The 21,711-nt window shown below is 35.5% G+C and overlaps 1 protein-coding gene across 1 annotated transcript in view; it reads left to right on the top strand.

Annotated features, from left to right (window-relative positions):
• Positions 1-3,328: 3,328 nt before the first annotated feature.
• fgd (faciogenital dysplasia) overlaps positions 3,329-21,711 on the top strand; it is a 163,457-nt gene continuing 145,074 nt past the window's right edge. The window contains exon 1 of the mRNA XM_061902948.1: positions 3,329-3,543. Coding sequence (XP_061758932.1) covers positions 3,522-3,543 — 22 coding nt within the window. The 5' untranslated portion in view covers positions 3,329-3,521. The remainder of the gene's footprint in view (positions 3,544-21,711) is intronic.

Below are 21,711 nucleotides of genomic sequence, written 5' to 3'. Positions count from 1 at the left end.
TATACCTATAGTTAGCATTAGTGAAATACCAAAATATATGACAAAAGGGTGTCCACTTGCTGGATTACCTAAAGAAAAAAATTAGCATGCAACTCTGACTGTAACATGCGTCAAATGACCAAATTATGTTACTATGCTACGTATATGTGGAAAATGTGTTAAAATGCTAGCACGTTCACTTTAGCAGGCATCAAGTACCAAAGTATGACACTGGTGTATGCCTATAAAATGTGTTAAATAAACTGGTCTGCTAGTGTTACCCTGCTAACAGGTAACTGGGGTATAATCCCACCAAATTAGGTTAAAAAAAGCTAGCATGCTAATGTTAGCATGCTAAAATGCTAACTATAGCAAGTTTCAAGTACCAAATAATATTACTCTGCGACGTATACCTGAAGAATGTGTTAAAAATGCTCGCATGCTAACGTTACACCTGCCATTTCAGCTAAAAAATAGCTGGCATGCAAGTATTAGCATGCTAATGTTAGCATGCTAAAATGCTAACTATAATATGCTTCAAGTACCAAAATATATCACTTTGCCATGTATTCCTGAAAAATGTGTTAAAAATGCCTGCATGCGCACATTAGCATGTATCAAGTACCAAAATATGACACCAGTGTTTACCTATAAAAATTGCACACAAAAAAGCTGCCCCACTACCATTAGCATGCTAACAGGTAGCATTCATAAAGTATGAAAAATATCCATGCTTGCTATAGTAGATGCTAACCATAGGATGCGTAAAGTAACAAAACATTACTTTGTGTATGTATACCCAAAAAATGTGTTCAACAGGCCAGCAAGCTATCGTTAGCATGTATCAAGTACCAAAATATGATATTGATGGTTACCTATAAAATTTGCAACAAAAACTACCTTATATGGTTAGCATGCTAACGGGTAGCATTCTATCAGTAGGAAAATATTTGACGCTAAGGTTTTACTAATTCCAAATTAGGTAAAAAACAAACTAGCATGCTATAAGTAGCATGCTAAAATGATAACGATAATTTGCATACCATAAGTACCAATATAAATTACTCTGCGATGTCTACCTGAAAAAATGTTTAAATAATGCTAGCATGCTAACAGTAGCATGCATCAAGTACCAACATATGACACTGGTGTTTACCTATATATTTTTTTTTTTTTAAAGTTTGCCTGCTAGCATTACAATGCTAAAAGGTAGCATTCATCAAGTACGAAAATGTTAGACACTGAAGTGTTTTTTTGCCAAATTAGGTAAAAATAGCTTAGCATGCTAAGCTAACTATATTATATATCAAATACCAAATAATATGACTGGGATGTATACCTAAAAATATGTTTTAAAAATGCTAGCATGCTAATGTTAACATGCATCAAGTACCAAAATATGATATGAAATTTGAGGGGAAAAAACTGGCCTACTCACATTACCATGCTAACAGGTAGCAATCTTTAAGTAGAATAATATTTGACGCTGAAGTGTATTCATGCCAAATTAGGTATATAAACTAGCATGCAAAAGTTAGCATACTAAAAGGCTAAATACAGTATATTATGCATTATTAAGTACCCAAATAAATGACTCTGCGGTGTATATGTTAAAAATGTTTAAATGATGCTAGGATGCTAACGTTAGCGTGGATCAAGTACCAAAATATGACACTGGTGTTTACCTGTAAAATTGATTTTAGAAAAGCTTGCCTGCTCGCATTAGCATGCTAACTGGTAGCACTCATCAAGACGCTGAAGTTTTTTTCTGCCAAACTAGATAAACTAGATAATATAGTTAGCATGCTATGCTAACTATATTATGCATCAAGTATCAAATAATATGACTCTAAGATGTATACCTAAAAAAAAAAATGCTATCATACTAATGTTAGCCTGCGATGAGGTAGCGACTTGTCCAGGGTGAAACCCAGCCTTCCGCCAGATTGTAGCTGAGATACGCGCCAGCGCCCCCCGCGACCCCAAAAGGGAATAAGCTGTAGAAAATGGATGGACTAATGTTAGCATGCATCAAGTACCAAAATATGACATTGGTGTCGACCTATGAAATTTAAATAAATAAATATATGGGTTGTACTTGTATAGCGCTTTTCTACCTTCAAGGTACTCAAAGCGCTTTGACACTACTTCCACATTTACCCATTCACACACACACATTCACACACTGATGGAGGGAGCTGCCATGCAAGGCGCCAACCAGCACCCATCAGGAGCAAGGGTGAAGTGTCTTGCTCAGGACACAACGGACGTGACGAGATTGGTACTAGGTGGGATTTGAACCAGGGACCCTCGGGTTGCGCACGGCCACTCTTCCACTGCGCCACACCGTCCCATTTGTGAAAGAAGCTGGCCTAAAACCATTAGCATGATAAAAAGTAGCATTCATGAGCGAACAAAATATATGAAAAACAAAAAAAAAACCTGGCACGATAATGTTAGCATGCCAAAATACTAGCTGTATCTGTCAAGTACAAAAATATATTCTGTAATGTATATACCTAAAACAAAATGTCAAATGCTAGCCTGCTAAGGTATCTAGAACTAAAATATGACACTAGTGTACATTTAAATGAAAAAAGATAGCATACTAGCTTAAGCATGCTAGCAGTTAGCATTCTTGAAGTAAAAAACGATTTTGCTAAAATTGCTCCTTTCAGAAAGAATATATATATATATATATATATATATATGTATATATACATTGATATGTATATATGTATATATGTGTGTATATGTATATACGTATATATGTGTGTTTGTATATATGTTTATTTACATGTATATATTTATATATTTGTAAATATGTATATGTATGTAAATATATATATGTGTATATATGTATGTATACATACTATATATACATATATATGTATGTATGTATATACATATATATATTTATGTATATATATATATATATATATATATATATATATATATATATATATATATATATATATATATATATATATATGTATATATATTGATATTATATTCTGATTCTGTATATATATATATATTCTATTATTATTATTATTATTTTTAAATATAGATGCTGCATAACAAGTACCTTCATTTGAGAAGCACTGGTAAATTATAAAGTATATTTGATTCAAATTTTTGGGACAAACGGTAGAAAATGGGCGGATGAAGGGCTTTTTACATAGAAAAAACAACAACATAAAAACACAAAAAATATGTTGTAATAGTTGTCCTTCGAAGAAAATCACATGACACGATCAAAAGAGTCCAAGATGAATTAAAAATATAATTTTATTTATGACAGCACGAAGAATGGGGGTTGGCGTGAGCGCGCCGGCAGCGTGCGCGCGCATGTCCATGTTAGCAGCGGTGGGACACAAGGAGGAGGAGGAAGAAGCCACGAAGGACCACACGACACTTTTAGCGAGAAAACTCACAATGACGCGCTTAAAAAGAGTCGTATCGCCGGGACGCCATGAAAGACTCGTGAAGAAGTAACGTGGTGACTTTTCTTCTCCGACCCGAGCTCAACTTTGTCCAACATGCAGAATGTTTCATCTCCCGGTAAGTCCCTGAACGCCTCTTGCTTCTTTTCAAACTCCCATTCAGTTAAAGGAAACTTCCGTTACACTTCTTTATCACACTTTCTAAGGACGCCTTTTGTCTGACTTTGTGCTCTTATTTGTGTTGTTGTTGTTGTTGTTGCCAGCTGTCAGCGGCACAGCTGTCGCCTTTTGTCCACTTCCATCGTGTTCGAAAGCCGAAGTCAAGAAGAAAGCTGACGTGACAAAAATCAAATGAAATAGAAACGCATTTCATGCCTTTAAGCTCCGTTGTGATCTTGCTGATTAGAAGAGGAGTCATTCATGCATCATACTGGACTCTGCGTGGGTGAAAGGTCAATAGATTGTGTGTGTGTGTGTGTGTGTGTGTGTGTGTAATATGAAGCAGTAGGATGCACAGATGTCACTACTTCCGGTCCAAAAGCAGTACAGTTTACACCAGGGGGGCCAAATTTGGTCTGCAGAGAGCCTTTTTCGGCCCAGCAATGAATGCATTCTTAAATATTATAAATATTAATTTATGTATATAAATACATATATATATTTATATATACACGTGTATATATATATATATATATATATAATATATATATATATATATATACATGTGTGTGTATATGTATATACAAAAATGTATATATCTGCGACTTGTCCGACTTGTCCAGGGTGTACCCCACCTACCGCCCTAATGCAGCTGACATAGGCTCCAGCGCCCCCCCCCCCACCCACACACATATATATATATATATACACATATATATGTATATATATACATATAAACATCTATACATACACACACATACATACATATATATGTATATATACATATATATATATATATATATATATAATGTATGTGTATGTATAGATGTATATATATACATATATGTGTATATATGTAGGAGTGTGTGTGTATATATATATATGTAGGTATGTGTGTATATATATGTGCGTGTATATATATATATGTATATATACACAAACATACATATATATATGTGTGAATACATACTTATGTTTGTGTGTATGTATATATATGTGTGTGTATATATATGTATATATATATATATATATATATATATATATATATAATGTGTGTGTGTGTGTGTATAAGTGTATATATATATATATATGTATGTGTGTCTGTATATATATGTGCTTGTATATATATATATATATATATATATATTTGTGTGTGTATTCATACATATGTTTGTGTGTATGTATATATATGTTTATATATATATATGTGTTTATTTATATATATATATATATTTATGTGTGTGTATTCATACATATGTTTGTGTGTATGTATATATATGTTTATATATATATATATATATATATATATATATATATATATATATATATATGTATATGTATATATATATATATATATATATATATATATATATATGTATGTATATGTATTTATGTGGGCTTCACGGTGGCAGAGGGGGTTAGTGTGTCTGCCTCACAATACAAACGTCCTGAGTAGTCCGGGTTCAATCCCGGGCTGGAGATCTTTCTGTGTGGAGTTTGCATGTCCTCCCCATGACTGCGTGGGTTCCCTCCGGGTACTCCGGCTTCCTCCCACTTCCAAAGACATGCAACTGGGGATAGGTTGATTGGCAACACTAAATTGGCCCTAGTGTGTGAATGTGGGTGTGAATGTTGTCTGTCTGTATGTGTTGGCCCTGCGTTGATGTGGCGACTTGTCCAGGGTGTATGCCGCCAAAGGGAATAAGCGGTAGGAAATGGATGGATGGATGTATATATATATATATATATATTAGGGGTGTAACGGTACGTGTATTTGTATTGATCCGTTTCAGTACGGGGGTTCCGGTTCGGTCCGGAGGAGTACCGAAAGAGTTCCACACGAACATATGAAGTAGCCGCCTATCCTAAAGTCTTAACAAGCTGCTCCTCTCAGTTCTGCCTCTGTGTCTGTCTGTACACAGCACCCAGCATTGTCCCTCCCACACAACCATCTGATTGGTTACAACCGTAACGGTAACAAGCCAATCAGCAGTGCGTATTCAGAGCGCATGTCGTCAGCGCTTCGGCGTCGAGCAGATAGGTCTTAAGCAGGAGAGCAACGGACTCTCCCCAAATTATACTAAACACTTCCAAGTCAACTACTTTCTAAACATCACTATGAGCCCATTGACCTTCTAGAAAATAACTGCAGCTCAGCTCACTCGCAGTCTTTGTTTGAGGTGAAGGCTAGTTAGCTTTTAGCGTAACATTAGCTCATTTTGCGGTGTGTGTGTGCGCGTATGTGTGTGTGTTACGGACAGTGTTGATTGAGGTGTGTTGAAGCAGCAAAAAAGGACATTATATTAAATGAAGAGTTTCTGTCTCCGATAGTGTATATAATAATGTAAGTGCATCATAAAGCCTACATGAACTCCATTGTGTTCAGGGATGAATAGTCTCTCCTATTGCTATTGTACTATTTTTTCAGCAATAGTTACATTAATCATTAGTAATGTAGCAGCCTGGTTTTAAATGGTAGGGTCCCTGCTATCACATGTTGATACAAATATAACATTTACATAATGAAAATTAACTACAGGCTTCCCCAATGCTGTAATAAATTAAGCATGATGAGTTGACTTGAAACTGTTTAATGTTGCACTTTTTATAGGTAGAAGAAAAGTTGTGTCATTTTATTTAATTTAAGCAACAACTTGAGGCAGTTTAATGTTGATTAACGTGGGCAGAATTATTATAGTGCTCCCAATGTTAAAAGGATCAATCCGTTGTTTACAAATTTGGTAAATAAATACCCCAAATATTTATATTTTGTTGTTTTCTTACTCTACCGAAAATGAACCGAACCGTGACCTCTAAACCGAGGTACGTACCGAACCGACATTTTTGTGTACCGTTACACCCCTTATATATATATATATATATATATATATATATATATATATATATATATATATATATATATATATATATATATATATATATATATATATGTATATGTATATATGTATATGCATATGTATATATATATGTATATGAGTGTATATACATACATAAAGTGCTATTATTTGAAGCAATCAAAGAGACTTGTTTTTTTTGGTATGATGTGCAGCTAGTTGATGCATTCAATGAGACTTGGCTTTTATAGTATTCAAGCAAGGGCTGGTTGATATGGCCTTTTATTAATATCTCAATATTTTTGGGCCATGTCACGATACACAATATATATCTCGATGCATATAATCACAGCAGTATGATGATTCTATGTGTCTTACATTACAACATTCTTACTTAATACTGCATTTATATATGCTCATTTTAAACTTTCATGCAGAGAGGAAAAACGCAACTAAGTCAATTGACCAAAACTGTATTTTTTAAACAGTTATTAAGCAGTGGCACAAACATTCATGTCATTTCAAAACGGAAAGTGCAAGATTGTCAAGAGACATTGTAAAACAAGCTATGAGTGCACTTTTTTGCATGATGTCACTAAGGTGACATATCAAACCAACACTAGATTACAGTTCACTTTTTGTACAGAACGCCACTACAATAGTTTAAAACAAATAAAGTGCACTTTTGTGCATGATGTCCCACAAGATATTTCAATAACTGTCAAATAAAAATGAGCTGCATAATAGGAAATGAAATAGCAGTGCTGCTACTTTTTGTAGCAACGCTTTTGCCACATAATTGCTCAACATATTCCCGCTTGAAGCCAAACCACCGCCAGACGATGCACCTCGGGAATTAATTCTTCCTTTATTTGTTATCAAATTGGCACCTTCTCTCTCTCGTATTACCACTTGCACCTCACCCTTAGCATCACAGCTAATGTTACCCATGTAGCTACCTCTCTGCGCGTGGAGGGCGTGTGACGTTGCACGCGTGACGTATGTAAGAAGGTGCGCTTGTTTTATGTCTCTGTAAGAAGGAGAGACAAGAAAGAGTGAGAAACGCATGTAGTCTAATACCAGCAGCTAAAAGCAACTGTGTGAGAACATATAATCAAATATTATGATACAGTCACTTTCTATATCGCACGGAGACAAACCCGCGATAAATGGAGTGTATCGATAGGCCCAGCCCTAATTCAAGCTGCTATGTGATGCATTCAATGAGACTTGGCTTTTATGGTTTTCAAGCTACTATTTGATGCATTCATTGAGACTTGGCTTTTATAGTGTTCAAGCTGCTATTTAATGCATTCAACGAGACTTGGCTTTTATCGTATTCAAGTTGCTATTTGATGTGCAATATTATGTGCAACTTTTTGATGCATTCAAGACACTTGTTTGTTATAATATTATGTGCAACCGTTATTTTAAGCATTCAATGAGACTATTTTTTGTCATATATAATTCACGCTACTATTTGATGCATTCAATGAGATTTGGTTTTTAGAACAGTCCATGCTACTATTTGATGCAGCGGTGGCCGCGCCCGGGAATCATTTTGGGGATTTAACCCCCAATTTCAACCCTTGATGCTGAGTGCCAAGCAGGGAAGTAATGGGTCCCATCTTTATAGTCTAGACCAGGGGTCTTAAACTCAATTCACCAGGGGGCCACTGGATGCAGAGCCTGGGTGAGGCTGGGCCACAAGAAAAGAAAATATTGCAGTGTCTCGGAAGAGTTAGATATTATGTGACTGAGCTGGCATGCAAAGGCAGTTCCTTGAAGGTTTATTGGCGCTCTGTACTTCTCCCTACGTCCGTGTACCACTCCGTACAGCAGCGCTTTGAAAAGTTATAAATTTTACATTTTGAAAATGATATGGGACATAGCGTGGCGCAGTGGGAGAGTGGCCGTGCGCAACCCGAGGGTCCCTTGTTCAATCTCCACCTAATACCAACCTCGTCATGTCCGTTGTGTCCTTGAGCAAGACTCTTCACCCTTCCTCCTGATGGGTGCTGGTTAGCGCCTTGCATGGCAGCTCCATCCATCAGTATGTGAATGTGTGTATGAATGGGTAAATGTGGAAGTAGTGTCAAAAGCGCTTCGAGTACCTTGAAGGTAGAAAGGCGCTATACAAGTACAACCCATTTATCATTTATTATTTATTTATACAAGATAATCTCCAATATTACATTTTCAAGCATTTATCGGACAATAATATCGGCAGTCCGATATTTATCGGACATCTCTACAAATAACGGTTTGAATTGGTCCATTTTATCGGGGATTGTTATTACTGATGGACAGGTGTCGCGGTGTGACTGCAGCCGGGCACGTAAGAAAACGCTCCATGGCAACATCTCTGTCGCTTCCACTCATTTGCCGCTTTTCCACTGATGCAGGGGTAGGCAACCCAGAACGTTGAAAAAAACAATTTTGGAGCCAAATAACACAACGCTGTCAAGCGCCACTCATATAAAACTCGCGGGCCGCTCTAACATGAGACTTTCCTATTAAGGTGGGGGCCGCAAAATACCGTCTCGTGGGCCGCAATTGGCCCGCGGGCCGTGTGTCTGGGACCCCTGGTCTAGACGTACCGATCTCAGGGTGGACACTCTAACCACAAGGCCACTCAGCAAGTTCTGTGCTACTATCTGATGCATTCAACGAGACTTGTTTTTGTTTTAGTTTTTTTACAGTATTCTATGCTATTATCTGAGGCATTCAATGAGACTTGTTTTTTACAATATTATATGCAACTAGGCACCACGGTGGGATAGGGGTTAGTGCGTCTGCCTCACAATACTGAGTAGTCCTGGGTTCAATCCCGGGGTCTCTGGATCTTTCTGTGTGGAGTTTGCATTTCATCCCTGTGGCTGCGTGGGTTCCCTCCGGGTATTCCGGCTTCCTCCCACCTCCAAAGTAATGCACCTGGGGATAGGTTGATTGGCAACACTAAATTGGCCCTAGTGTGTGAATGTGAGTGTGAATGAGGTGGCGACATGCCAGGGTGTACCCCGCCTTCCGCCCGATTGTAGCTGAGATATGCACCAGGGCCCCCCGCGACCCCAAAGGGAATAAGCGGTAGAAAATGGATGGACGGATATATGAAACTATATAATGCATTCAATGAGACTTGGTTTTTATTGGAGTCTATGCAACTATTGGACGCATTCAATGAGATCCATTTTTTTTACAGTATTCTGTGCAACCATTTGATGCATTCAATGAGACTTTTTTTTTGTAGGAGTCTGTGCAACTATTTGATGCATTCAATGAGAATCGTTTTTTACACTATTCTGTGCAACCATTTGATGCATTCATTGAGACTGGTAATTCACAGTATTATGTGCAACCATTTGATGCAGAGGGAAGTCTGGGTTTCCCTGCTTAGGCTGTTGCCCCCGCGACCCGACCTCGGATAAGCGGAAGAAGATGGATGGATGGATGGATGGCATTTGATGCATTCACTGAGACTTGTAATTTACACTATTATGTGCAACTATTTCATGCACTCGATGAGACTCGGATTTTACAGTATTTTATGCAACTCTCGGATGCATTCAACGAGTCTTGTTTTTTACAGTATTATGTGCAACTATTTGATGCATTCAATGAGACTTGTTTTTTATTTTTTTTCAGTATTCCATGCTGCTATCTGATGCATTCAATGAGACTTGGTATTTACAGAATTCTATGCTAATATAAGATGCATTCAACGAGTCTTGTTTTTTACAGTATTATGTGCAACAATTTGATGCATTCAATGAGACTTGGTTTTTGTACTATTCAAGATATTATTTGATGCATTCACCGAGACTCGGTTTTTACACTATTCTGTAGTACTATTTGATGCATTCAATGAGACTTGGTTTTTATAGTATTCAAGATACTATTTGAGGCGTTCAATGAGACTAGGTTTTTACACTATTCTGTGCAACTATTTGATGCATTCAATGAGATCCGTTTTTACAGTATTCTGTGCAACCATTTGATGCATTCAATGAGACTTGTTATTTACAGTATTATGTGAAGCACTCGATGAGACTCAGATTTTACAGTATTCTATGCAACTATCGGATCCATTCAACGAGTCTTGTTTTTTCCAGTATTATTATGTACAACTATTTCATGCATTCAATGAGACTTGTTTTTTTTTACAGTATTCTATGCTACTATCTGATGCGTTCAATGAGACTTGTTTTTTTACAGTATTATGTGCAACCATTTGATGCATTCAATGAGACTTGTTATTTACAGTATTATGTGCAACTATCTGATGCATTCAATGAGACTTGTTTTTTTTACAGTATTATGTGCAACCATTTGATGCATTCAATGAGACTTGTTATTTACAGTATTATGTGCAACTATTTCATGCATTCAATGAGACTTGTTTTTTTTACAGTATTCTATGCTACTATCTGATGCATTCAATGAGACTTGTTTTTTTACAGTATTATGTGCAACCATTTGATGCATTCAATGAGAATTGTTTTTTACAGTATTATGTGCAACTATTTCATGCATTCAATGAGACTTGTTTTTTTTACAGTATTATGTGCAACCATTTGATGCATTCAATGAGACTTGTTATTTACAGTATTATGTGCAACCATTTGATGCATTCAATGAGACTTGTTATCTACGGTATTATGTGCAACTTTGATGCACTCGATGAGACTCAGATTTTATAGTATTCTATGCAACTATCGGATGCATTCAACGAGTCTTGTTTTTTCCAGTATTATTATGTGCAACTATTTCATGCATTCAATGAGACTTGTTTTTTTTTACAGTATTCTATGCTACTATCTGATGCATTCGATGAGACTTGTTTTTTACAGTATTAGGTGCAACTATTTTATGCATTCAATGAGACGTTTTTTTATAGTATGCTTTAATACTATTTGATGCATTCAATGAGACTTGTTTTTTTATAGGAGTCTGTGCAACTATTTGATGCATTCAATGAGATTCGTTTTTTACAGTATTCTGTGCAACCAGTTGATGCATTCCATGAGACTTGTTATATATTTACAGTATTATGGGCAACTATTTGATGCATTCAATGAGACTTGGTATTTACAGTATTCTATGCTACTATCTGATGCATTCAACGAGTCTTGTTTTGTACAGTATTATGTGCAACTATTTGATGCATTCAATGAGACTTGTTTTTTATACTATTCAAGATATTTGATGCATTCAATGAGACTCGGTTTTTACACTATTCTGTAGTACTATTTGGTGCATTCAATGAGACTTGGTGTTTATGGTATTCAAGATACTATTTGAGGCATTCAATGAGACTCGATTTTTACACTATTCTGTGCAACTATTTGATGCATTCAATGAGATGTTTTTTTACAGTATTATGTGTAACTATTTGATGCATTCAAAGAGACTTGGTTTTTATAGTACTCTATGGTGCATTCAATGAGACTTGTTTTTTATAGTATTCTCTGCAACTATTTGATGCATTTAATACGACTTGTTTTTTTATATGCTACTATATGAAGTTTAAGAAGAAAATGCGTTTTATTTTTACAAATAATTTCCTCAATCAAAGCTGCTGTGCTCTGTATTATATGTAAAACTGGGGACGTTTCTGATCAGGATTTTATGGTGCTGATCCTGATACCGATCATCCATGAGTGAGATCACATGTACTAAGTGCATATAAGATGTATTTATAATAATAAGTGCATATAAGAAGTATTTATAATAATAATAAAATATAATAATTGTATATAATAACAAGTACATATAAGAAGTATACATAATACTAAGTGCATATAAGAAATATATATAATAAAAGTAATATAAGAAGTGTATATAATAAGTGCACATAAAATATATATTTAATTTGACATAATATAAGTTTATATAATAATAACAATAATAATAATAATAATAATAATATAAAGTTAATTTAAAGTTAAAGCACCAATTATTGTCTAACACACACGAGGTGAGGTGAGATTTTCCTCTGCATTTGACCCATAATATAAGAAGTATATATAATATTAAGTGCATATAAGAATATGTATAATAAAAATAAAATCAAAAGTTTATATAATAATAATATAAGAAGTATGTATAATATTAACTGCATATAAGAAGTATAACATAATAATACAAGTAGAAGTATATATTGTCATAATAATAATATAAGAAGTATGTATAATAATAAGTGCATATAAGAAATATAATAAGAAATAAAATAAGGAGTTTAATGATGAGTGTATACAAGAAGTAGTTATAATAGTAAGTGCAAAAAGAAGTATATATATATATAATAATAATAATAATCATAATAATAAAACAAAGTATGTATAATATAAGAAGTATATATTATAATAAGTGCGCATACGACGTGTATATATAATAATAATAATAAAAGAAATATATATAATAGGCGCATATAACAAATATATATAATACAAATAATATAAGAAGTTTATATGATAATTATATAAGAAGTATATATAATAAGTGTATATAAGAAATATATACTGTATAATAAAATAATAAAAGGAGTATATATAATACTAGGTGTATATAAGTAGTTATAATAATAAGTGCAAATTAGGAGTATATATAATAATAATAATAATGATATAAGAAATGTATATAATAATAAGTGCACATAAGAAGTAAATATAATAATAATAATATAAGAAGTGTATATATAATGTTAGGCGCATATAAGAAATATATCTAATTACATAATATAATTAGGAGTATATATAATAATAATAATATAAGAAGTGTATATAATAATAAGTGCACATAAGAAATATATATAATGATAATATAAGAAGTATATCTAATATTAGGTGCATATAAGAAATATATCTAATAAAATAATATAATACGTTTATATTATAATAACAATAACATAAGAAGTATATATAACACGTACGTATAAGAAATATTTATATTATTAAGTGCATATAAGAAATATGTAAAATAAAAATAATATAAGATGTTCAATAATAATAATAATAATAATAATAATATACAAAGTTGATATAATATTAAGTGCATAGAAGAATTATGCCCAACAAGAATAATGTAAAAAGTTTCCATCCATTCATCCATCCATCTTCTACCGCTGGTGCCTATCTCAGCTACAATCGGACGGAAGGCGGGGTACACCCTGGACAAGTCGCAACCACATCGCAGGGCCAACACAGATAGACAGACAACATTCACACTCACATTCACACACTAGGGCCAATTTAGTGTTGCCAATCAACCTATCCCCAGGTGCATGTCTTTGTATAAATAATACAAGAAGTTTAAATAATAATAATAATATGATAATTTTATATAATAATATAAGAAGTTTATATAATATTAAGTGCATATAATAAATATAGAAGAAAAATAAGTGTTCCATTCATGCAGTTGTCCTGCAGGCAACATCAGTCTTTTCTCTCACAGTATCATTCAAGGTCTTTCTCTCCCTCCCTTTTTTCTGTGTAATTCTACTCTTTTCTAGATCTGTCCCCCATCCCCCCTGCCACACACACACACACACACACACACACACACACACACACACACACACACACACACACACACACACACACACACACACACACATCACATGAAATATCTATTTTTTCCTCCACATGCTTATTTCTTCCACATGGGAAGCAGGCAGCCTCTATTTTGGTCTTTTCCTGGGGGTCAAAGGAGTGAACCATCATCTTGCCAATAATCCTCGTTTGTGTGACTTATTTCACCGTGGTGTTTATCGAATACGTGACACCAGGAATGGGATCGACTCTTTTGGCGACTAAAGGTTCTCACTCGGAATAACCGCACTTTGATAAAACTCACAAAAGCAAGTAGAAAAACAGCTGTAAATATGGACGTGTCTTCAACCAGCGTGATCACGTTTGTTGACTTTTTGGGCTGGTTGAATTTATGACTAGGGAAGGTTGTTTGGATCGTGTCGCATAAAAAAGCTCCAAAAAGGACATTACATGAGTTACTGGGATGAGGCGGCGACTTGTCCAGGGTGTTCGCCACCTTCTGCCCGAATGCAGCCGAGATAAGCTCCAGCAAACCCCCGTGACCCCAAAAGGGACAAGCGGTAGAAAATGGATGGATGGACTCACATTGTCCACAAGTTGGTGACAAATTGGCATCTATTTGACCGCCAGATATTTCAATTTCACATGCCTTTGTTTGCTTGTTGTTATTTGGTTTTATTATCACATTTCTGAGTCTCATTGGCAAGTATGACAATAAGTTCAAGATTCGATTCCCCACCTTTGCCATCCAAGATACCTCACTCTTGCTCCCAGTGCCGCTCACACTGGTGAACGGATGAATGAATGAATTGTTGTTTGGTGGTGGCTGGAGGGGCCGCAGGTGCAAATTGGCAGCTGTGGCTATAAGTGTAGCTTACCTGTCAGGCTTGCCACTGACAGTTTGTTTGTGTTTTTGTTTTTCCTCTGTGTGTGTTTAGTATTTCCTGTTTTTAGTTCCTGTCAGTGCTCTTATTTTGTCTGTTACCTGTTTTTTCCCCACTGTGCGCTGTTTCTTCTCAGCTGGGGCTGATTGGCACCTGGCCACACCTGGCGTCAATCAGCCCTCTTCTATTTGAGTCTGTTTTTGACCTCCAGTTAGTTGCTGGATTATTCTGTCAGAGTATGTTTGTGACGAACCCCAAGATGCAGAGAAGAAGGCAGGCATTTTGCAGGTAAACGTGATTTAATATAACACTAAGACAAAAACCGAACAAAAGGGTACAAACAAAAAGCGCTCACGAGGCGGATAAAAAACTTGGCTATGAACAAACAAAACTGGAAGCAGGAAACAAAAGACAGTAAGCTACAAATAGTAAAACAAGAACAAAACCAAAAGGGTGCAAACAAAAAGCGTGCACGAGGCGGATAACAAACTTGGCTATGAACAAACAAACTTGGAAGCAGGGAACAAAAGACTGCAAGCTACAAACCGCTACCAAATATATCTTACCGCAAAGCTGCATTGACACGACACGACAGGTAACAACGACAAGAGCGACATCGTTCTCACAGTCATCATTGTCACCAACGTCCCACTGGGTGTGAGTTTTCCTTGCCCTTATGTGGGCCTACCGAGGATGTCATAGTGGTTTGTGTTGTGGTTTGTGCAGCCCTTTGAGACACTAGTGATTTAGGGCTATATAAGTAAACATTGATTGATTGATTGACATGTTCTCCCCGTGAATGCGTGGGTTCCCTCCGGGTACTCCGGCTTCCTCCCACTTCCAAAGACATGCACCTGGGGATAGGTTGATTGGCAACACTAAATTGGCCCTAGTGTGTGAATGTGAGTGTGAATGTTGTCTATCTGTGTTGGCCCTGCGATGAGGTGGCGACTTGTCCAGGGTCTACCCTGCCTTCCGCCCGATTGTAGCTGAGATAGGCGCCAGCGCCCCCCGCGACCCCGAAAGGGAATAAGCGGTAGAAAATGGATGGATGGATGGATTGACATGACAATAATCCCGCAACTGACTGGAGGACAAAAACAGACTCAAATAGAATTGGGCTGATTGACACCGGGTGTGGCCGCAGCTGAGGAGAAACAGCGCACAGGGGGAAAAAAACAGGAAACAGACAAAATAAGAGCACTGACAGGAACTAAAAACAGGAAATACTAAACACACTCAGAGGAAAATCTAAAACACAAACAAACTGTCAGTGGCAAGCCTGACATTACCACCACCAACATGTGAATGTGGAGTGAATGAATGATGGCTTCTCACTTCTCTGTTTAAGTAGTTAGAGTGTCCAGAAAAGTGCTATATAAATCTAATCCATTATTATTATTATTTTGAAGCTACATTAAGTGGTAGTGTACAGTTTATGGTGTTTTGGTTTTTGTTGCGCCCTTTTATGTGTTAATACTGTAAGTACTGTATTTATCACGCACTGGCTGTTTACTTGCAACGTGCATCTTTGTTGTAGTATTTTTTTTTTATAAAACCAATTTGGAGGTGTTGAAATCGCCATGTAAAATCGCTAATGCTAACTCATAAGAGCAGTTTTATCGGAGGTGCAGCAAATACCCTTGGTGATGTTTCTAGCTGTTCCGCTCCGATGCATTGTCCTCCATTACGAGGTGAGGACAATATCAAGAGAACATTGAAGTTAATGTGCCGCTCTGCACTTTTTTTCTCTCACGCACGATTGGTCTCAGGCTGGCAGCTTCATGGAGCCTGAAATAAGTCTGGAAATAATGACAAACTCAACTCCTCGGCTCTTTTAGCTGCGCTTTGCTTATTTCTTTTCCCCAGCTCGACATACATTTTCTCCCACGTTGCCAACGTTGGCTGTGTTGGAATGTGTGAACCACTAAAACCTGCATATACAAATCTCATTGAACACAATAAGCTCTTAAAAATAAAGAATATGTAAGAAATGCTTCATAAAGTGTAAGAAAATAGTGCACAGTGTGAATATGTAAACATAGAGAAGAACTATTTTCTTCAGATTTATTGCAAGGAAATAACGGCTGTGCAACATTAATTTGCCCTGTCCTTATATAACTATGGAAATAATTTCTTGTATTGCAGTAATTGTTAAAATATTATTATATCAATAATTATTGGCATTTTTTATGACCTATGGAAAATAAGGAGCAGGAGAAATATAGATTTTATTTGATTGTAATTTCCTGTGATTATAATCCCTCAGCTATTAAGGCAGAAATGAAATGTCAACACAAACAATGTCAACAAAATATTAAAATCCCGTTGAACTCTTAACAATAATCTCTTAAAATGAAGGAATATGTAAGAAATGCTTCATAAAGTGTGTGAAAATGTAAACATGGAGAAACCTGAGAAGAACTACTTTCTGCAGGTTTAGTGGCAGGAAGTTACAGCTGTGCTCTAAAGGGTGAGCTAAGGTGGGGTGGTATTGGCTTTCTTCCCACCAAGAAGAACAACAACATGATCACACTTTTTATTGATACCGATCCCCTGTCTTTCGCGACACATATTGATATCTTTTTATCGCCCTGCCTTAAATGTAAAATACGAAAAAGTCCCTTGCATTCTTGGTGACCCTCAGAGGAGAAAGTCTATCCATCCATCCATCCATCTATCTATCTATCTATCTATCTATCTATCTATCTATCTATCTATCTATCTATCTATCTATCTATCTATCTATCTATCTATCTATCTATCTATCTATCTATCTATCTATCTATCTATCTATCTATCTATCTATCTATCTATCTATCTATCTATCTATCTATCTAAACATCTAGGAACTGAGGAAACTAATTATTGAAGCTTTGAAACTGGAATTCTTTCCCATTCTTGTTTTATGTAGAGCTTCAGTCGTTCAACAGTTCGGAGTCTCCGCTGTCGTATTTTACGCTTCATATTGCACCACACATTTTGGATGGGAGACAGGTCCGAACTGCAGGCCAAGAAAGTACCCCACTCTTTTTTTTTTTTAATGAAGCCACGCTGTTGTAACACTTGTCTTGCTGAAATAAGCAGGGGCGTCCATGGTAACGTTGCTTGGATGACAACATATGTTGCTCCAAAACCTGTATGGACCTTTCAGCATTAATGGTGCCTTCACAGATGTGTAAATTACCCATGCCTTGGGCACGATTACACCCCCATACCATCACAGATGCTGACTTTTGCGCCTATAACAATCCGAGTGGTTATTTTCCTCTTTGTTCTGGAGGACACCACGTCCTCAGTTTCCGAATATAATTGGAAATGTGGACTCGACAGACCACAGAACACCTTTGCACTTTGCATCAGTCCATCTTAGTTGAGCTCGGGCACAGCCAAGCCGGCGGCGTTTCAGGATATTGTTGATAAATGGGTTTGGCTTTGCATAGTAGAGTTTTAACTTGCACTTACAGATGTAGCGACCAACTGTAGTTACTGACAGTGGTTTTATGAAGTGTTCCTGAGCCCATGTGGAGATATCTTTTACACACTGTCAGTTTTTGATGCAGTACCGCCCGAGGGATCAAAAGTCCATACTATCATCGCTTACATACAGTGATTTCTCCAGATTCTCTTAACTTTTTGATGATTTTACGGACCGTAGATGGTAAAATCCCTAAATTCCTTGGAATAGCTCGTTGAGAAATGTTGTTCTAAAACTGTTCGATAATTTGCTTACAAAGTGGTGACCCTCACCCCATCCTTGTTTGTGAATGACTTAGCATTTCATGGAAGCTGCTTTTATACCCAATTATGGCACCCACCTGTTCCCAATGAGCCTGCACACCTGTGGGATGTTCCATATAAGTGTTTGATGAGCATTCCTCAACTTTATCAGTATTTATTGCCACCTTTCCCAACTTCTTTGTCACGTGTTGCTGGCATCAAATTCTAAAGTTAATGATTATTTGCAAAAAGAAAATGTTTATGAGTTTGAACATCAAATATGTTGTCTTTGTAGCATATTCAACTGAATATGGGTTGAAAATGATTTATTCCGTTTATATTTACATCTAACACAATTTCCTAACTCATATGGAAAAGGGGTTTGTATTCATATACAAATAAAAACATGTTTATATTTAGTACTTTTTTCTCCTGTTTTCCCCCCCATCGGTACTAAAAAGTATTAATAATCATGGATATTGACCAAAATGAAAAAGAAAATACAAAAAATAAACTAAAGATTAATAAAAATATAACTTTTAATTTTTTTCCCACTCTTTCTTTTTTCCACCGGCTATAAAAAGAATCAATAATTATTATTGACCGAAATCAAAAAGTAAATTAAAAATATAAATTAAAGATAAATAAAAATACAACATTTTAATTATATTTATATACCATATGTGTACATATACAAATAAAACCATGAAAATGTTTACATTTCATACTTTTTTCTCCTGTTCTTTTTTCCATTGGTAATAAAGAGTATCAATAATTATGGATATCGACCGAAATAAAAGAGAAAATACAAAAAATAAATTAAAGGTGAATAAAAATACTTAATTTTAAATGTATATGTATCCCATACATATAAATATACAAATACAATTGTTTACATTTAATACTTTTTTCTCCTGTTTTTTCCCCATTGGTAATAAAAAGTATCCATAATTATGGATATTGACCAAAATATAAAAGAATATACACATTTTTTTTCTAGATATATAGAAATAGAACATTTTAAATATATAGGTACACCATACGTATAAATATACAAATAAAATAAAAATGTTTACATTTAATTTTTTTTACCCTCTTTCTTTTTTCCATCGGTTATAAAAAGTATCAATAATAATGGATATTGACTGAAATGAAAAAGAAAATACAAAAAATAAATTAGCGATAAATAAAAATAATCACATTTTAAATATATAGGTTTACAATATGTATAGATAGATAGATAGTACTTTATTGATTCCTTCAGGATAGTTCCATCAGGAAAATTAAAAATATACAAAGAAAAACATAAACATGTTTACATTTAATACTTTTTTCTTCTGTTTTTTCCCCTATTTGTAATAAAAAGTATCAATAATTATGGATATCGACCGAACAGGAAAAGAAAATACAAAACATAAATTAAATATTAATCAAAAATATTAAATTTTGAATATATATGTATACAATATGAATACATATGCAAATAAAAATTTTTACACTTAATACTTTTTTCTCCTGTTTTTCCTCCAATCGGTAATAAAAAGTATTAATTATGGATATCGACCAAAATAAAAAAGAAAACACAAAAAATAAATTAAAGATACATAAAAATTTAACATTTTAAACGTATATGTACACCATATGTATAAATATACAAATAAAATAAAAAAAAGTTTACATTTGATATTTTTTCCCCCTCTTTCTTTTTTCCATTGGTACTAAAACGTATCAATAACTATGGATATTCAACGAAATGAAAAAAAAATACAAAACATAAATTAAAGATAAATAAAAATATAACATTTAAAATATATCTATACCATATGTATAAATATACAAAAAAAAAAAAAGTTTTTACAATAAAAACATTTTTTCTCGTATTTTGTTTTTCCGTTGGTAATACAAAGTATCAATAATTATGGATATCAACCAATATAAAACACTGATATCGAGATGCAATTTTCCACTATAGTACCAACTGCCAAAAGTGCTAACATCTAACACACACACACACACGCACACACACACACACACACACACACACACACACACACACACACACACACACACACACACACACACACACACACACGTACACACACACCCACTCCTCCATCTTCCTGCCATTCAGGTCGCCCAGTGAGCCAGCATGAGTCACTTCCTGGTCTTCCCAGAGGCTGAAGGCTCCTTTCTACGCCGGCCCGAGTGTCACGTTGATTCAGCTCACAGAGGTCATGTGACCATCCCGCCGCCGCAAAGACGAGACGTGGTGCGACGTGACAGATCACTCCTCTGACACAGCGTTGGTTCCATTTTCTCTCCGGCCTACATGTCTTCCCGTGGGAAGTTCTGGACTCGGCGTCGTGGACCATAAATGCGTGCGAGGAGTGGTTGTAGACTTTGTTGCAGGTGATCATTAATCACCACACACACACACACACACACACACACACACACACACGCACACGCGCACGCGCAGGGAAATCTGATTTTTAAAATCCACATTCTGCTTCTCCCCGTGAGACAGAAGATAGAATTTCCGTCTCCAAGTGGAGGCAAAGCAGCAGCTTTGACACACATTCAGCTGCAGTGTTCATGAAAAGAACAATAGGTGCTTTATAACATCTACACAGCCATAAATGAGTCAGAAAGTCTTAATTCACACTTTTACTGCTGGGAATTTGGTTAAAAAAAGGCGATTTTTGACTTTTTTTACATACAGTGGGGCAAAAAAGTATTTAGTCAGCCACCGGTTGTGCAAGTTATCCCACTTAAAATGATGACAGAGGTCTGTAATTTTCATCATAGGTACACTTCAACTGTGAGAGACAGAATGTTGAGAAAAAAAATTGAGTAATTCACATTAAAGAATTTATTTGTAAATTATGGTGGAAAATAAGTATTTGGTCAACCATTCAAAGTTCTCACTGATGGAAGGAGGTTTTGGCTCAAAATCTCACGATACATGGCCCCATTCATTCTTTCCTTAACACGGATCAATCGTCTTGTCCCCTTAGCAGAAAAACAGCCCCATGCTTCACAGTAGGTATGGTGTTCTTGGGATGCAACTCAGTATTCTTCTTCCTCCAAACACGACGAGTTGAGTTTATACCAA

Source organism: Nerophis ophidion, linkage group LG06 (genome assembly GCF_033978795.1).
Source record: "Nerophis ophidion isolate RoL-2023_Sa linkage group LG06, RoL_Noph_v1.0, whole genome shotgun sequence".
NCBI classification, from domain to species: Eukaryota; Metazoa; Chordata; class Actinopteri; order Syngnathiformes; family Syngnathidae; genus Nerophis; species Nerophis ophidion.
The sequence above is the reverse complement of the archived record's forward strand: the minus strand, read 5'-3'. Positions and strand labels throughout refer to the sequence as shown.